Here is a 12,135-nt window from a genome sequence, read left to right as displayed (position 1 = left end):
ACTACAAGCAGAAATTGATTGACATGACTTTTCTAAGGGAAAACTTAAAGGTGTTTTCTCACCTGTAAGTTTATTTGTTAGTTTTTTACTTACCTATATGTAATAAACATTGTATGTGAGGTAATGTTATACTTAAAAGGCAAGACATATTTCACATTTATGTTTAATTTGAGTTGAGTGATTGCAATTAGATCTCAGTTGATTTTGATAACCAAAAATATAAATAATAATTTGATCTTTTTCGTCGACTATAGGTCTGATTTGAATAACGTTCTACCTAATTCTCAGTCAACGTTTCGATGGTGGTTGCAATCTTCTTCAGGTCTTAGGACACTAAGAAAAATATGTATTTCCAAAAAAGGCTATAATATATAAAATGTATACTTATCTTAAGGATTTTATCCTTATGACTTGAGTGGGTGCGAGTTTCGATGTATTCAAATTTTCTTGAAAATTTAAAAGTTTCTTGGAATCCAAAAAAAAATTTTTACATACCTACCTGCCCAACCATGCCTCTACCCCAAATCCTAAAGTGATCCCAAGCCGGGTGGTTGCAGGGGGCAGCATGCCCACCGATACCTTCCTCAATTTTTATATACGTTACCTTGCCAGAAGTTTTAGTAAAAAAAAAATATTTTCTCTAAAATTCAAAATTCTGATCATTTTTCTTTTTCTAACAAACGTAATTTTTGTACAGTTTATTGTTCCCGTCATCCAGATCAGATCATTGTATTTGTTGCAATAACAAATCGAGATCCTGCTTTTGTTGTAAAACAAATAAAAACAATGATCTGATCTGGATCACGGGAATACCCACAGCTATAATTATGATATCGTCGTCGGCACAACGCCAAACGGCGAATCTGAATTTTTGGACATTTTCACTTTAATGTTTCATACTTGTCATCGGTCTCTATTCACTGCGTCAATCCCAATCCTCTATCTGTTGCCCATAAGCCTAAAATATTAATTTTTGTTGGACGAGTTTTCATAAGATTGCATGAGTTTCCAAAACTTTGAAGACGTTTTTCTCAAAACTAAAATTTTGCAGATTCGTGGTTTTGGCTTTTTGTCCACGATATACACTGGGAGACATAATTCCTTTAAAGAGATTACGATTACGAACTGTAGAAGTAGTATTAAATAACATTTCAAGTGTGCTTAAGACAAATATAAAAATAATTACATTTGTAAAGATATTGGAAATTGAAATAGGTAGGTATATAAAGCGTACGAAGAATTTTGTCAGCCAGTGTACATGGTAATGGTTTAAGCAAAGCTGCAATCAATTTCAATAAAGATATATGTAATCTAAGCATTATTTTGAAATAAATCAATAAATAAATTAATTAAATCTTAAGATTCCATTTTAATGTGAGACAGTTATGAACGCGAACGTCTGTACTAACAACTTATTTTTTTCCACTTCCATAATAATTTTTTGTTTAGTAATAGATTAAATAGATATAGCACAGACAGAAACAATCAATATTGACGTGTGTTTGTATACCATTACAAAAATTTATAGATGATTAATAACAATCTTCTCCAAAATGACTCTTAAATTAAAATTTATCAATTACATTATATCATTTTGGAGAAGTTCCTCTTCATAACTTCTTGAATTGAAACACTCAAATTCATAATTACATTTCACTTGTTTCGACTTTCTTTTCTTCACAGCCCACACAAAAAAAAAAGTTGTATCACATCAACAAATAACATTCAACAAGAGCTCTTGAAGGTTTATTAATATCTTTTCGTGTATCTATGAACCAAACGCCACTGCTGCCGGCCAGTACCTAAAATTATTTCATCAACGATGATTTTTTCATTTCTAAATGATTTACAATATGATACATGAAATGGGAACACTTCAACAATGAGTTTATTTTCGTGTCTTTTTGCAATGTATTGTTTTTTTGTAGGTACTCAATTTCGAAGCAAAATTGTTAGCCTACGCAACTTTATTGTTAATTTTCAACTCCTATAAAAGCCATTGCCTTAAGATGAAGTTAATATCAGTTCGTAAATCAATTTCAACCTCGACTTAACATGATTTCATTTACAGCTATAACAGTAAGTCGCATAATAAATGATAAAAAAGATAAGAACTATTTGAAGAACACATAAAATATTTTAAAATTCATTTATTTTTTATTTTTTTGTTTGCAGAATTTAATCTTCTTGGGAGGTTTAGTTATATGTTTGGGGGGTCAAACGACATCGCAGGAAAAAAGACAAATAGACAATGGTTCTTTTCAAAACTCTGAATACTCATATTCTAAGCCCAAGTTCGGTCCAGATCCCTCCATATACAACAATGGATATCAGTACAGCCCTCCAAATAACGGCGCTGGATATCATTATAAAAATCCATCACAAGTTCAAAATACAGATGGTCTTGATTTCGGCTCTCATGTTTTAGAGAAAAACAAGAAGAAACCATTTAATAGTGGATACCCAACATCTAGTGAATACGTGTCAAGTCCTATTCAAGGAAGTAATATGGAACATTTTCAACGACATTTTTCGGACATAGGCTATCATTATGATACCCCACATACCCACTATGGAAATTTCAAATCTACAGCGAATTTAAATAACCCCAAACAGTCAACTAGCTTTCATTCAAATTTTAAAGGCAGTTCATACCTGCCATCATCCAATAATGATTTTCAATATGCACAACAGCAAGGATTTCTGGAACAGAATTATGCATCAGTCGTGGATGGTTACAATTATGAAAGCCCCAAACATTCTGGTTATAATTATAATAAACCTCAACAGTTTGGTCAAGCTGCATCAGGTTTCAAAGGGCCATCATATCTCCCTTCGCCTACCTCACTCGTATCCAGTAGTCAGAATGAAGGCTTTAGCCATGGATATGCGTATGAAAAGCCGTCAACAGTTGCTTTTAAGGGATCACCTTACTTACCAAACCCGCCTGTTTCAAGTGGGTGGTAAACATTGAGTCATTGTTTTATGTTAGTGTTTATTTTAAATTATTATTGAAGTTGTTTTAAATATTCATTTGTACATATGTATAAAAAAATGTATAGTTGTTTTTCATTTTTTATTGAAATAAAAAATCAAAGAAAGCATTTCCTTTATTTGATTCTTCTTATAAAAAATGTTCAAAAGTCAAAAAGCTCAAAGGGTTATTATTTAATATTTGTTTTGAATTCAACTCCACATGGATTTTTATTATTACTAGGGTAGTGAAAAAATATAAATTTAAGTCAACATAGATCAAAGCTCTATATGAAATTTTCTATCTTAAAATTATGATAAGTAGCCTGCCGGGAAAAATATTAATCTCAGCAGGTGTTTATTTTCATTGCAAACACAGGAAAATTTCATTATTATGTAAAAGAAAACAAAAAGAAGATTGCATTGAATTATAAGAAAAATAAAAGGGAGTTGACTGGTAAATTTAAAAACAGAGATCTTTCGATAAAAGGTCTAAACTCTACAGTAGGGTGTACGTTATGTCTCAAAGTGATGTTTTCGGGGGAGACACCCCCTTGATCGAAAGGTTAGGACCTAAATAAGGGGAATTGAGTGAACAAACAATTTTGGAGGTCATAAACCCGTGCCTCTAGGGTCATACTTTCCCCATACAGTTTTGTATGGGTGTAACTTTTACATTAAATTCGTTTTTAAAATGTTTGTTGATTTCACTGGCTTACGGCCAAAATGTACACTCAATCCCACCATGTTTTTCTAACGTATTTTGCCCTCGGGAACTCAAAAATCACTTAAACAAAAATTATGATAGTAACGTTTTCGAGATATATTTTTCAAAATTTTGTGTCTTTTTTTTTTTCGCAGCATACTAAGTATTCGGGATATATCTTGAGTAATAAACGATTAATCTGAACAGCAAAACCGGCACCTTAAAGCTAAATAAATAAGCAACAAATACTGGAATAACTTTTTTGGTACACTGCAGATGCTTAAGAGCAATATATCAAAACATTTTAAAAAACGATTTTTAAAGGAAATTTTTGCCAAAAAAAATTTCTTACAGAAATAAAAAATCTAAATCTTTCGAATCCTCATAGTTTTATATTTTTTATGTGTAGATAACTTTCTGGCAAAAATAACAAAATAACTTTCTTCAAAATCTATGGATAAGTTATAAGGATATGATAATTTTTTGTAACGATCAATATTTCGACTCTTTTTGTTTTTTGTCTGTAACTTAAAAAGGAAGCCGAATTTGAAAATGTTGAAATTTTCTAAATATAATTAAATTTCCTATCGGTTTATATACAGCCTTTTAGAAATGTTTAAAATTTAAATATTTTAAAAAACTTAAGAAAAACTATTCAAAAAAAGAGAAAAAAAATGACATTTTTGATGCTTTTCCCAAATAGTTTATTTCTATGTTTTGAGCATTTATAGATATTGAACATGTTACATGGAGAAAACAAAATACTTTATCTTTTAACACAATGGTCACAAAAATTGAATAGGTACGGCTAAAATTGGAGAAAATATGGACTTTCAAAATCTGCTGTTTTTGGTGTTTTTGAGCCATTTTTCTTCTTCTATTTTCATTTGAAACATTTTTTAAAATTAGAAAATAGTTTTTGGATTTAAGATAAACGATATCATATGAGATTCTTTTTTAGAAAATATAGATAAAGATAACAACACACAAAACTCCTGATTACAACTTGTAAAATGTGTTAAAGAAAAATGGCTCAAAAACACCAATATCAGTAGATCACATTCAAAATTGTTCGTAAAATAAAATGTGTTAATATTATTACTCATACGGCCATATTATTCACTCTGGATTTAGTTTGGATTAAAGTTAATTTTAAATCCAATCCATTAAATCTGAATTTCATAAATCCAAGCATTTAATTTTTTGTTCATATTATTCACTCAAAAAACATTGTTTTACATTGTTTACATCCAGATGTATTTTTTAAACTAGTGAATAATATGGCCGATAGTCTTCGTGTTTTTGTTTTTTCTATGAATTTTGTTTCTCAATCCGAAATATTTAGGTATAACCGCGACGATGACGATGGACGTGTGTTTTTTTGTGACGACAAAGTTGCCGGTTCTTTTTACAAAACTACCTACTCTCTTCAAATAATTGTCTATACGAATAATTTTTGTTAGCAATTCGAATTGATAACTACAACTACACACACAACGTTTTCTTGAAATTTCCATCATCAAAATGAAATAAATATCCACAACAACCACAAAAGCCTTCGTTGAGTATTGAGCCATTTAAAAATGAAAAAAGTGTTTTTTTTTAGAATTTCCGTAGTTTTCATCACTTTCTTCAAAGTTATTTTTATTTCTCGTTTAGCTATGCACTTTTATAATCACCAGAAATATCGCTCAGCACACTATCTAGGTATATAGCACGCAGCTTTCGCCTAGACATTAGACCATTTTTCAACCCCGAACGACAGGCGAAGGAAAAGATAAAAAATTCTGTTAGATTCACGAAGGTACTCTCACTCACACATCTGTGCCCTGATCTGCCTTCAGCCAAATAAAAAAACTTCACCAAAGCGCTAAAGAAAGATGGTTAATGTTTATATACATACACATAGATACCTAGTTACACTAACGGAACTATAAGGAATACGATCCAGCTAGCGCAGTGGACAAAAAAAAAAAAAAACAGACAAACTTTTCACTTTCAAAAACTTATCACACAGCCAAACGAAAAAGATACACCAACACACACAATCACATAATTCCTTAAAATAGAAGGAAAAATTTAAATACCCTTTACTAAGTAGAGCAACAATAATGATAAAGTTTGTGAGCTGAAAAAATAGTGGAGCCTTGAAAGTTTGTCGGTTGCTCCCAACTCCCATTAGGTCGTGTTTTAAAAAAGCACGATGAGGTTGAGACAGTGAAATGTGTCACTTTATACTCGTAATAAATATGTTGCAGCAGGATATAAAAATACTAGGTATATAACGATACTAAATATTTTTGGAGTTCTTTGAAGCAGGAAATTGAGTTTGCGTGATGTGATTAGGATCTAATATTATAAAGACGGATGTTTAAAATAGTTATCTTTCAAAAAACAACGGGCCTTACCAATAATCAAATTTAAAGCTCAGTTAAATATTTAACTGAGCGTTAAATATTTCTCCATACCAATAACCAATTTAATAGTCAGGTTAAGGGTTAACGCCACGTTAATTTTATAGTTGGGAAACTGAACTATAAACGCGCGGTTAAATGTAAACGCACGGTTTGTACTGTCATTTGTCAGCAAAAAAAAACATTTGTCAAGTCAACAAGCTGTTGAGAAAAATTAATAATATTTGCGGCAATTTATTAAATAAGTAAATGGAAAAATTTATTTGTTTATAAATATTTATCCTTTTTATTAATAATATTCATTACTTTCAGAAAAGGCTGAAAAAGAAAACTAACCCCCTGAATACAATGGTGTAGCTGTGGCTGTACACAGAGAAAAATAGACCACATAAAATAGAACAAAAACAATAAGATTTCTCTATGGTTTTCATCCAAGAAGGAAACCTTATTAAAACAATCGGGTTTTCCTTATTGTTTTAAAATCTGCAAAAAAATAAAAAAAACGATGACCAGGCTGGGAATCGAACTGGAGACTTCAAATCATTAGTCGCCCACCTTACCACCTGAACCAACCTGCCATGAAAATATTGATCGCGATTTTTGTTCTAGTGCTAAGTTGCAAACAAAAATCAACTTTTCAGTCAATTTTTATTAATCGTTGATTTTAATAAGATTTCCTTATGAAATGTATGGACTGTAAAACAATATGGCAATCTGTTAGTTTTTAGCGGGTCATATTTTTCTCTGTGTAGCTTTTAGCGCAAGTTGAATAATTCTCAACTTTTTATCAGCTGCTGCCAACTTTTGTTGTTGTTTCCCTCAGTAAAATTTTGGCAGTACTACAAGCTACAGCCACAACTACACCATTGTATTGAGTCAGTCTATCGTCGTACTTCACGATAGATGAACATTTTTTTTATGCATTTTTGGCCTCCTTGCTTGGGCTCCATTTTTTAACTTTTACAACCAAAATAAAAATATATGAAGGTATGTAGGTATTTTGTAGTTAAATTTTTGTCCATTATTACATTACGTGCAAAAAATGTCACTTCAATTATGTCATTTTGACAACAAATGTAATAGATTTGGTAATAGAAGCCCAATTAGTTAAACGCGTGTTTATTTTGATTATTAGTATACACCCAATTTAACGCGACGGTAAAATTAAACCCGATGATACTTAAACGTGTGTTTAGCGATTCATTATTGGTAAGGCCCAACGTGTGTGGAATAAATAAAGGTTTTAATTTCATCATAATTTCCTAATAATAGAAAAACTAAACTAAACGGTCACGTCTGTTATATTAGGGTAGTACCTAAATGTCAGTTTTAAACTCTTTAAAAAAAAAAATACACGGCTTGGTCGCACGCACTTGCTCATGTGGTTCAAAGCTCTTAATAGGTTAATGAATAGATTATAAAATTTTAAGGAATTTTTTATGAAAAACCAAAATTTATTCAAACCCATTAGAGAAATTTACAATACCTTAAAATTTGTGTATAAGAGGTATACCTACGTTTCCAATTCTTCAATAAAGGTTTTGATCAAAGGTTGTTATTGAGAGTGTCATTTGTGTATCGATAGACGACTTTTGTCGATATTCGATCATCGACACTGTCAAAACATACGTGATTTTAAGAGAAAAATATAGTCAAAGTGTTCCTTTCCCATTTTTTTTGGAAAAAGTGGTGCTTAATCTCCCCATCCCCAGACCTTTCTATGAGTCATTTAAAACCCTGCGTCCTTAGTGCAGTTTTTGGGAACTTCAAATGTTTTGGATTGTTGAGACCAACAATCCAAATTTATTTTTTGAAAAAAAGGGGGGCTAGATCAAAGAAGACGGTCTTGTGGCTTTGAACCCTCAATTTTGAAATTTTGTCCAAAAAATATTTGGGAACATTCCGGAACAAATGGGAATACCATAAAAGGATTTATCGCCCAGAAGTATAGTCAAGATCTTTGCAATTGGATCAGTACACTGAAGGACAAAATGTGTTTCCTTCATTTTCGATTTAATTTTTTTATCAATGTTTCTTTCTCGCAGTTTCATTTTCGCAGAATCACTTAGCGGCGAAAATTGTCTATTAAGTTTTATTAAGTTTTAAAATAAATCGATAAAAATAACTGAAATGTGTAAAAACAAATCCTAACAACAACCGATATATAGGCTTAAACCCAATTTGATGCCTTTAGCATTACTTAAAACACCCGCTAAAGCTGCCGACTTCTGATTGACTTTTTTCTAAACACCTACCAATCTTTAAAATTCCTCCTCGTGATCGACTTTCATGGTGTACCTTAACTTAAAGAAAGTAAGTATCTCTTCATTTCACTTACAACTCACGTAATTCGATTCGTTCGTAGAAAAAAATTTCCACATCTTTGCTAAACTTTTAATACCCACAAAAAGGTATTAACACCTACAAACATTTAAAAGTAGAGAAAAAAAGACTAAGGAGAACAAAAAATTACTCTTACAATATAAAGTTTGAACAGCGACGTGTTGTTACAAATTTTTACTTTCTCCTTTTCCCTTCCCCAAAAGTCTGATTTTTTTGCTGGCGTTGTTAACATTTTCATTATATAAACTTTATTCATCTATGCAAATCTACTCACAACAACAAAATATTTTTAGAACGTAAGATATGGGAAAAGTAAGATAGAAAAACGTGATTTTTTGTTTGGAACCTGTCGTCCTTCAAACGAGAGCGGAATCATAAATTATTCTCTTTTTTTTTCATTTTTGTAAAAAGCAAACAAAACAAAGTATCTACCCGAACAAAAAAAAAAAAAAACATTGTAATACGCGAAACGTAATTCATTGGGAAAATATTACAAGCCATTCCTTTGGTGGGTGGAGCTATCCCCTGTTTATTATTTTAGAAAATGCGAAAAACTTTTTGATTAGGACAGAACTTGGAACTCGGAACTCGGAGATTGGATTTCTTTGCTTTCCTCATCAATGAAAAAGCAATGGCTTATTGTTTGTTACTCACTTCACTGTCTCATCCTTGGGGTTCTTGTCAAAACACAAGATTCTTTTCAAAACAACATATGGCCGTCTTCTCGTGCCTGTTGTAGCACAAAAAAAACCCTGCGAAGAAAGTTAAAGGAGAAAGCGAAGATGAAGGCTGCAGAAAGGATAACTGAAATGCGTTATAAATCATCAAAACATCGTCGGAGAAAATGTATGTGATAATTCGGTCCTGTTTCTTGGATTAAGATTTATGTGAAACATTTTAAGATTTATAATATATTTTTGGATGTATTTTTTGAGTAAAGGCGATGGGCTCGTGTGATTAAAATACGTTTGCAAGACGTTTCTCAGTAACTTGAAATAAAATTTGAACTTTATACCGAATGAATGTTTGGAATTTTTCTCGTTTTATTTTTTTTTTGTTTTTTTTTTTTAAGAAACTGGACGATTGTTGATTTGACGGGGCAGAGAAACTTTTAATCGACAAGTCAAAGATTATGAAGTTTTACACATTTCACGCGGAGAACGGTTAGAATGGAAGATTATGTACACATGATTTATCTGTTCAAATAAGTAAGACATGTTAAAGTGATTGCTATCATAAACGATTTATAACTCATTAAAAAGTTTTCACCAACAAACACATTTTGAAAGGGAGATAATTAGTTTACTTTCGAGTTATCACATTTTGTGGAGATAGAATTTAGTTAAGGGACTTCTTGGAGCCAAAAATTTTTTTTAAGAATCACAAAACTTTTTTATCAACTATATGTAACTGCAGTCGGTTCTTAATTCCGCTAAAGCAAATGGTCATTTAAACTGTGTCGAAGCGAAAAACTTGCCATTTTCTTTTTTAAGTATTTTTTAGGAGAGAAATTTCTAGTTAAAAGTTTAAAATAGCTCTGCTTTCCGTAGAAGAATTTAAAAATGTACTGAATATAAATTGGCCGAATATTCGGCCTTACTTAATACTTAAAAATAAAAATTTTAAATAATCCAAGTTGTTTGGCATGAGCTTAGTACTTCACTATGAAATTAAACTAAAGACTTAAATTGTTCATTTTCTAATTTGAAACAATTTGATAATTGAAAGCTAAAATTATAACGAAATGTTTTACATAGGTACTACACTCTCAGAATAAAAGGATACATTTATTTTCGTTTATATACTGGATTTAGGGTTACCATAGAACAAAAGTGGGTAACAAGCTATTGAAGATATCTCGGACAGTAGAAAAGATGTCGGAAAGATTTAAATAGATTTAACGGTAATATTTCAAAAATGAGATGTGATCGAATATTTCTGCCTTCGGATTTGAGTTCAGCAACCCTTTGAAAAAGTGTAGTTTAGTCTCGGCACCAAAAACCTTGTAGAAATACTTGTGTTATTTAAAGGGTTCTTAAAAGAACATTTTAAGGTGTTTACATGGTGCTTTAGGAAGTGATCAAAGAGGTAAAAACTAGTTTTTTTTTGAAAATTTTTTATCTTACCAAACGTTGTAATGGACCACAACATTTTTGTTTTCCCTTATAAAAACTTAATCGACAGCTTCTTTAACGATACAAAATTGGTAGAGACTTTAAGGGGGATTTTCATATAGGTAATTTAATTACTAAAATACACAAACAAACCATTTAGTGCTGCACATATTACACTTTTATTTGTTTGTACTATATCTTTCCATTGTCTGAATACCCCTTAATACGGCTATGGGGTCACGTCCACTTTTGTAGGTATAGGTTGGATGTTTTAAGGTCCTAAAAAGTTCAACAAGATTGTGAAGTATTTTTTTATATAGTGTGCGCGCACTTAAGGGGTTTTGGGTATCCTTAATATGTCAACAAAGTACGAGCGTACCTGATGAAAAAAGGGAAGGATTCAAAAATAGATAACGATGCACATTGGTTTCAAGCTCTGAACATTATATGTAGCTATAAGAGATTATAAGCACGGCACGGTTGCCGTTTTAGTAGAATCCTACCAAATTTGGTAGTTTAAACTCGATTTGGTAGGTTTTATTCAGTCACCTTAAAATACTTACTATTTTATAGTTTTTAGAATGACTATTAAACGCTTTATTCTCAAGTCAATCAACTACTTTTATATTTCTTTCTTATACATCACAAAATCTGTTTCTAAAAGTTGCAAGTTCAATGAGAGAAAAATAATAATATAGCTTCAAAACTTCAATTAAAAGTTCATCCAGATAACGTCAGAAATTGACCAAAATTTTGCATCCAACCGATGAACCTTGTGGTACCAAAACTCATTTTTGAGGAGAGGTACCTACAATTTTTAATTTCATTGAATCACTCCGCTTTAAAAAACAACTTCAGAACTTCAGATTTGAAATGATAAGAGAAACTAAATTTTTGAAGACTATCAGAAAATCTTCGTAATGTTTTTTTTTATCAAAAACTAGAAATTAACTTTTTTTTCTTCGTTTTGCTTCATTTTTATTCTCTGAAATTCTAGTAAAAAGTGGCCTTTGTAGTTGTAATGTACATACTTTAAATGTAGTTACAGTTTTTGAATTTTGAATCATTTTATCACCAGTGGCAACCGTGATTATAAGTATCCTATGTTGATTAAGGCATCTTCCAATTATATTTTACGTATAGTATATAAAGAATCTTTTAATTTTTGGTTATGTACCTATGCATATGTAGGTACACACACATAATATCGCTTTACGTTCAAAATAATGGAAATTCAATGCTTTGTTTGTCCCAAACCCACAACAGTATTTTAGAGATATGGCAACAAGAAGATAACCCAGTTCGTATCTATTTTCTTAATTGCTTTAGTTTTCCTTATTTCTTTTTACTGTGTATAGTAGGTATCAATGGACAATAATCATCTCAAGTCTAAATACTCAATTTCAAATACTTCAATGATCAGGAGAGAAAGCTTGTATGTTTTCAAACAGATTTCCCAGTTAATAAAGCCTTTCTCGTTCGGAAGGATTTTGATAAACAATTCCATTCTTCGGAAATATAATTTTTAGGTCAACACACCCAACAATAGCCAAATAAAGCAAACATCTGACTAGTCCTACGCTCA

The 12,135-nt window shown here is 31.1% G+C and overlaps 1 protein-coding gene across 1 annotated transcript; it reads left to right on the top strand.

The window, feature by feature from the left end:
* The first annotated feature begins 1,841 nt into the window (after positions 1-1,841).
* Positions 1,842-3,104, top strand: LOC129916550 (uncharacterized). The gene is made up of 2 exons (XM_055996555.1): positions 1,842-2,079; positions 2,176-3,104. The coding sequence occupies exons 1-2, from the start codon at positions 2,056-2,058 to the stop codon at positions 2,965-2,967; spliced, it is 816 nt and encodes a 271-aa protein (XP_055852530.1). The 5' UTR covers positions 1,842-2,055; the 3' UTR covers positions 2,968-3,104.
* Positions 3,105-12,135: the final 9,031 nt, after the last annotated feature.

This window comes from Episyrphus balteatus, chromosome 3 (genome assembly GCF_945859705.1).
Source record: "Episyrphus balteatus chromosome 3, idEpiBalt1.1, whole genome shotgun sequence".
In the NCBI taxonomy this organism is placed as follows: domain Eukaryota; kingdom Metazoa; phylum Arthropoda; class Insecta; order Diptera; family Syrphidae; genus Episyrphus; species Episyrphus balteatus.
This window is presented reverse-complemented; position numbering and strand designations above follow the sequence as displayed.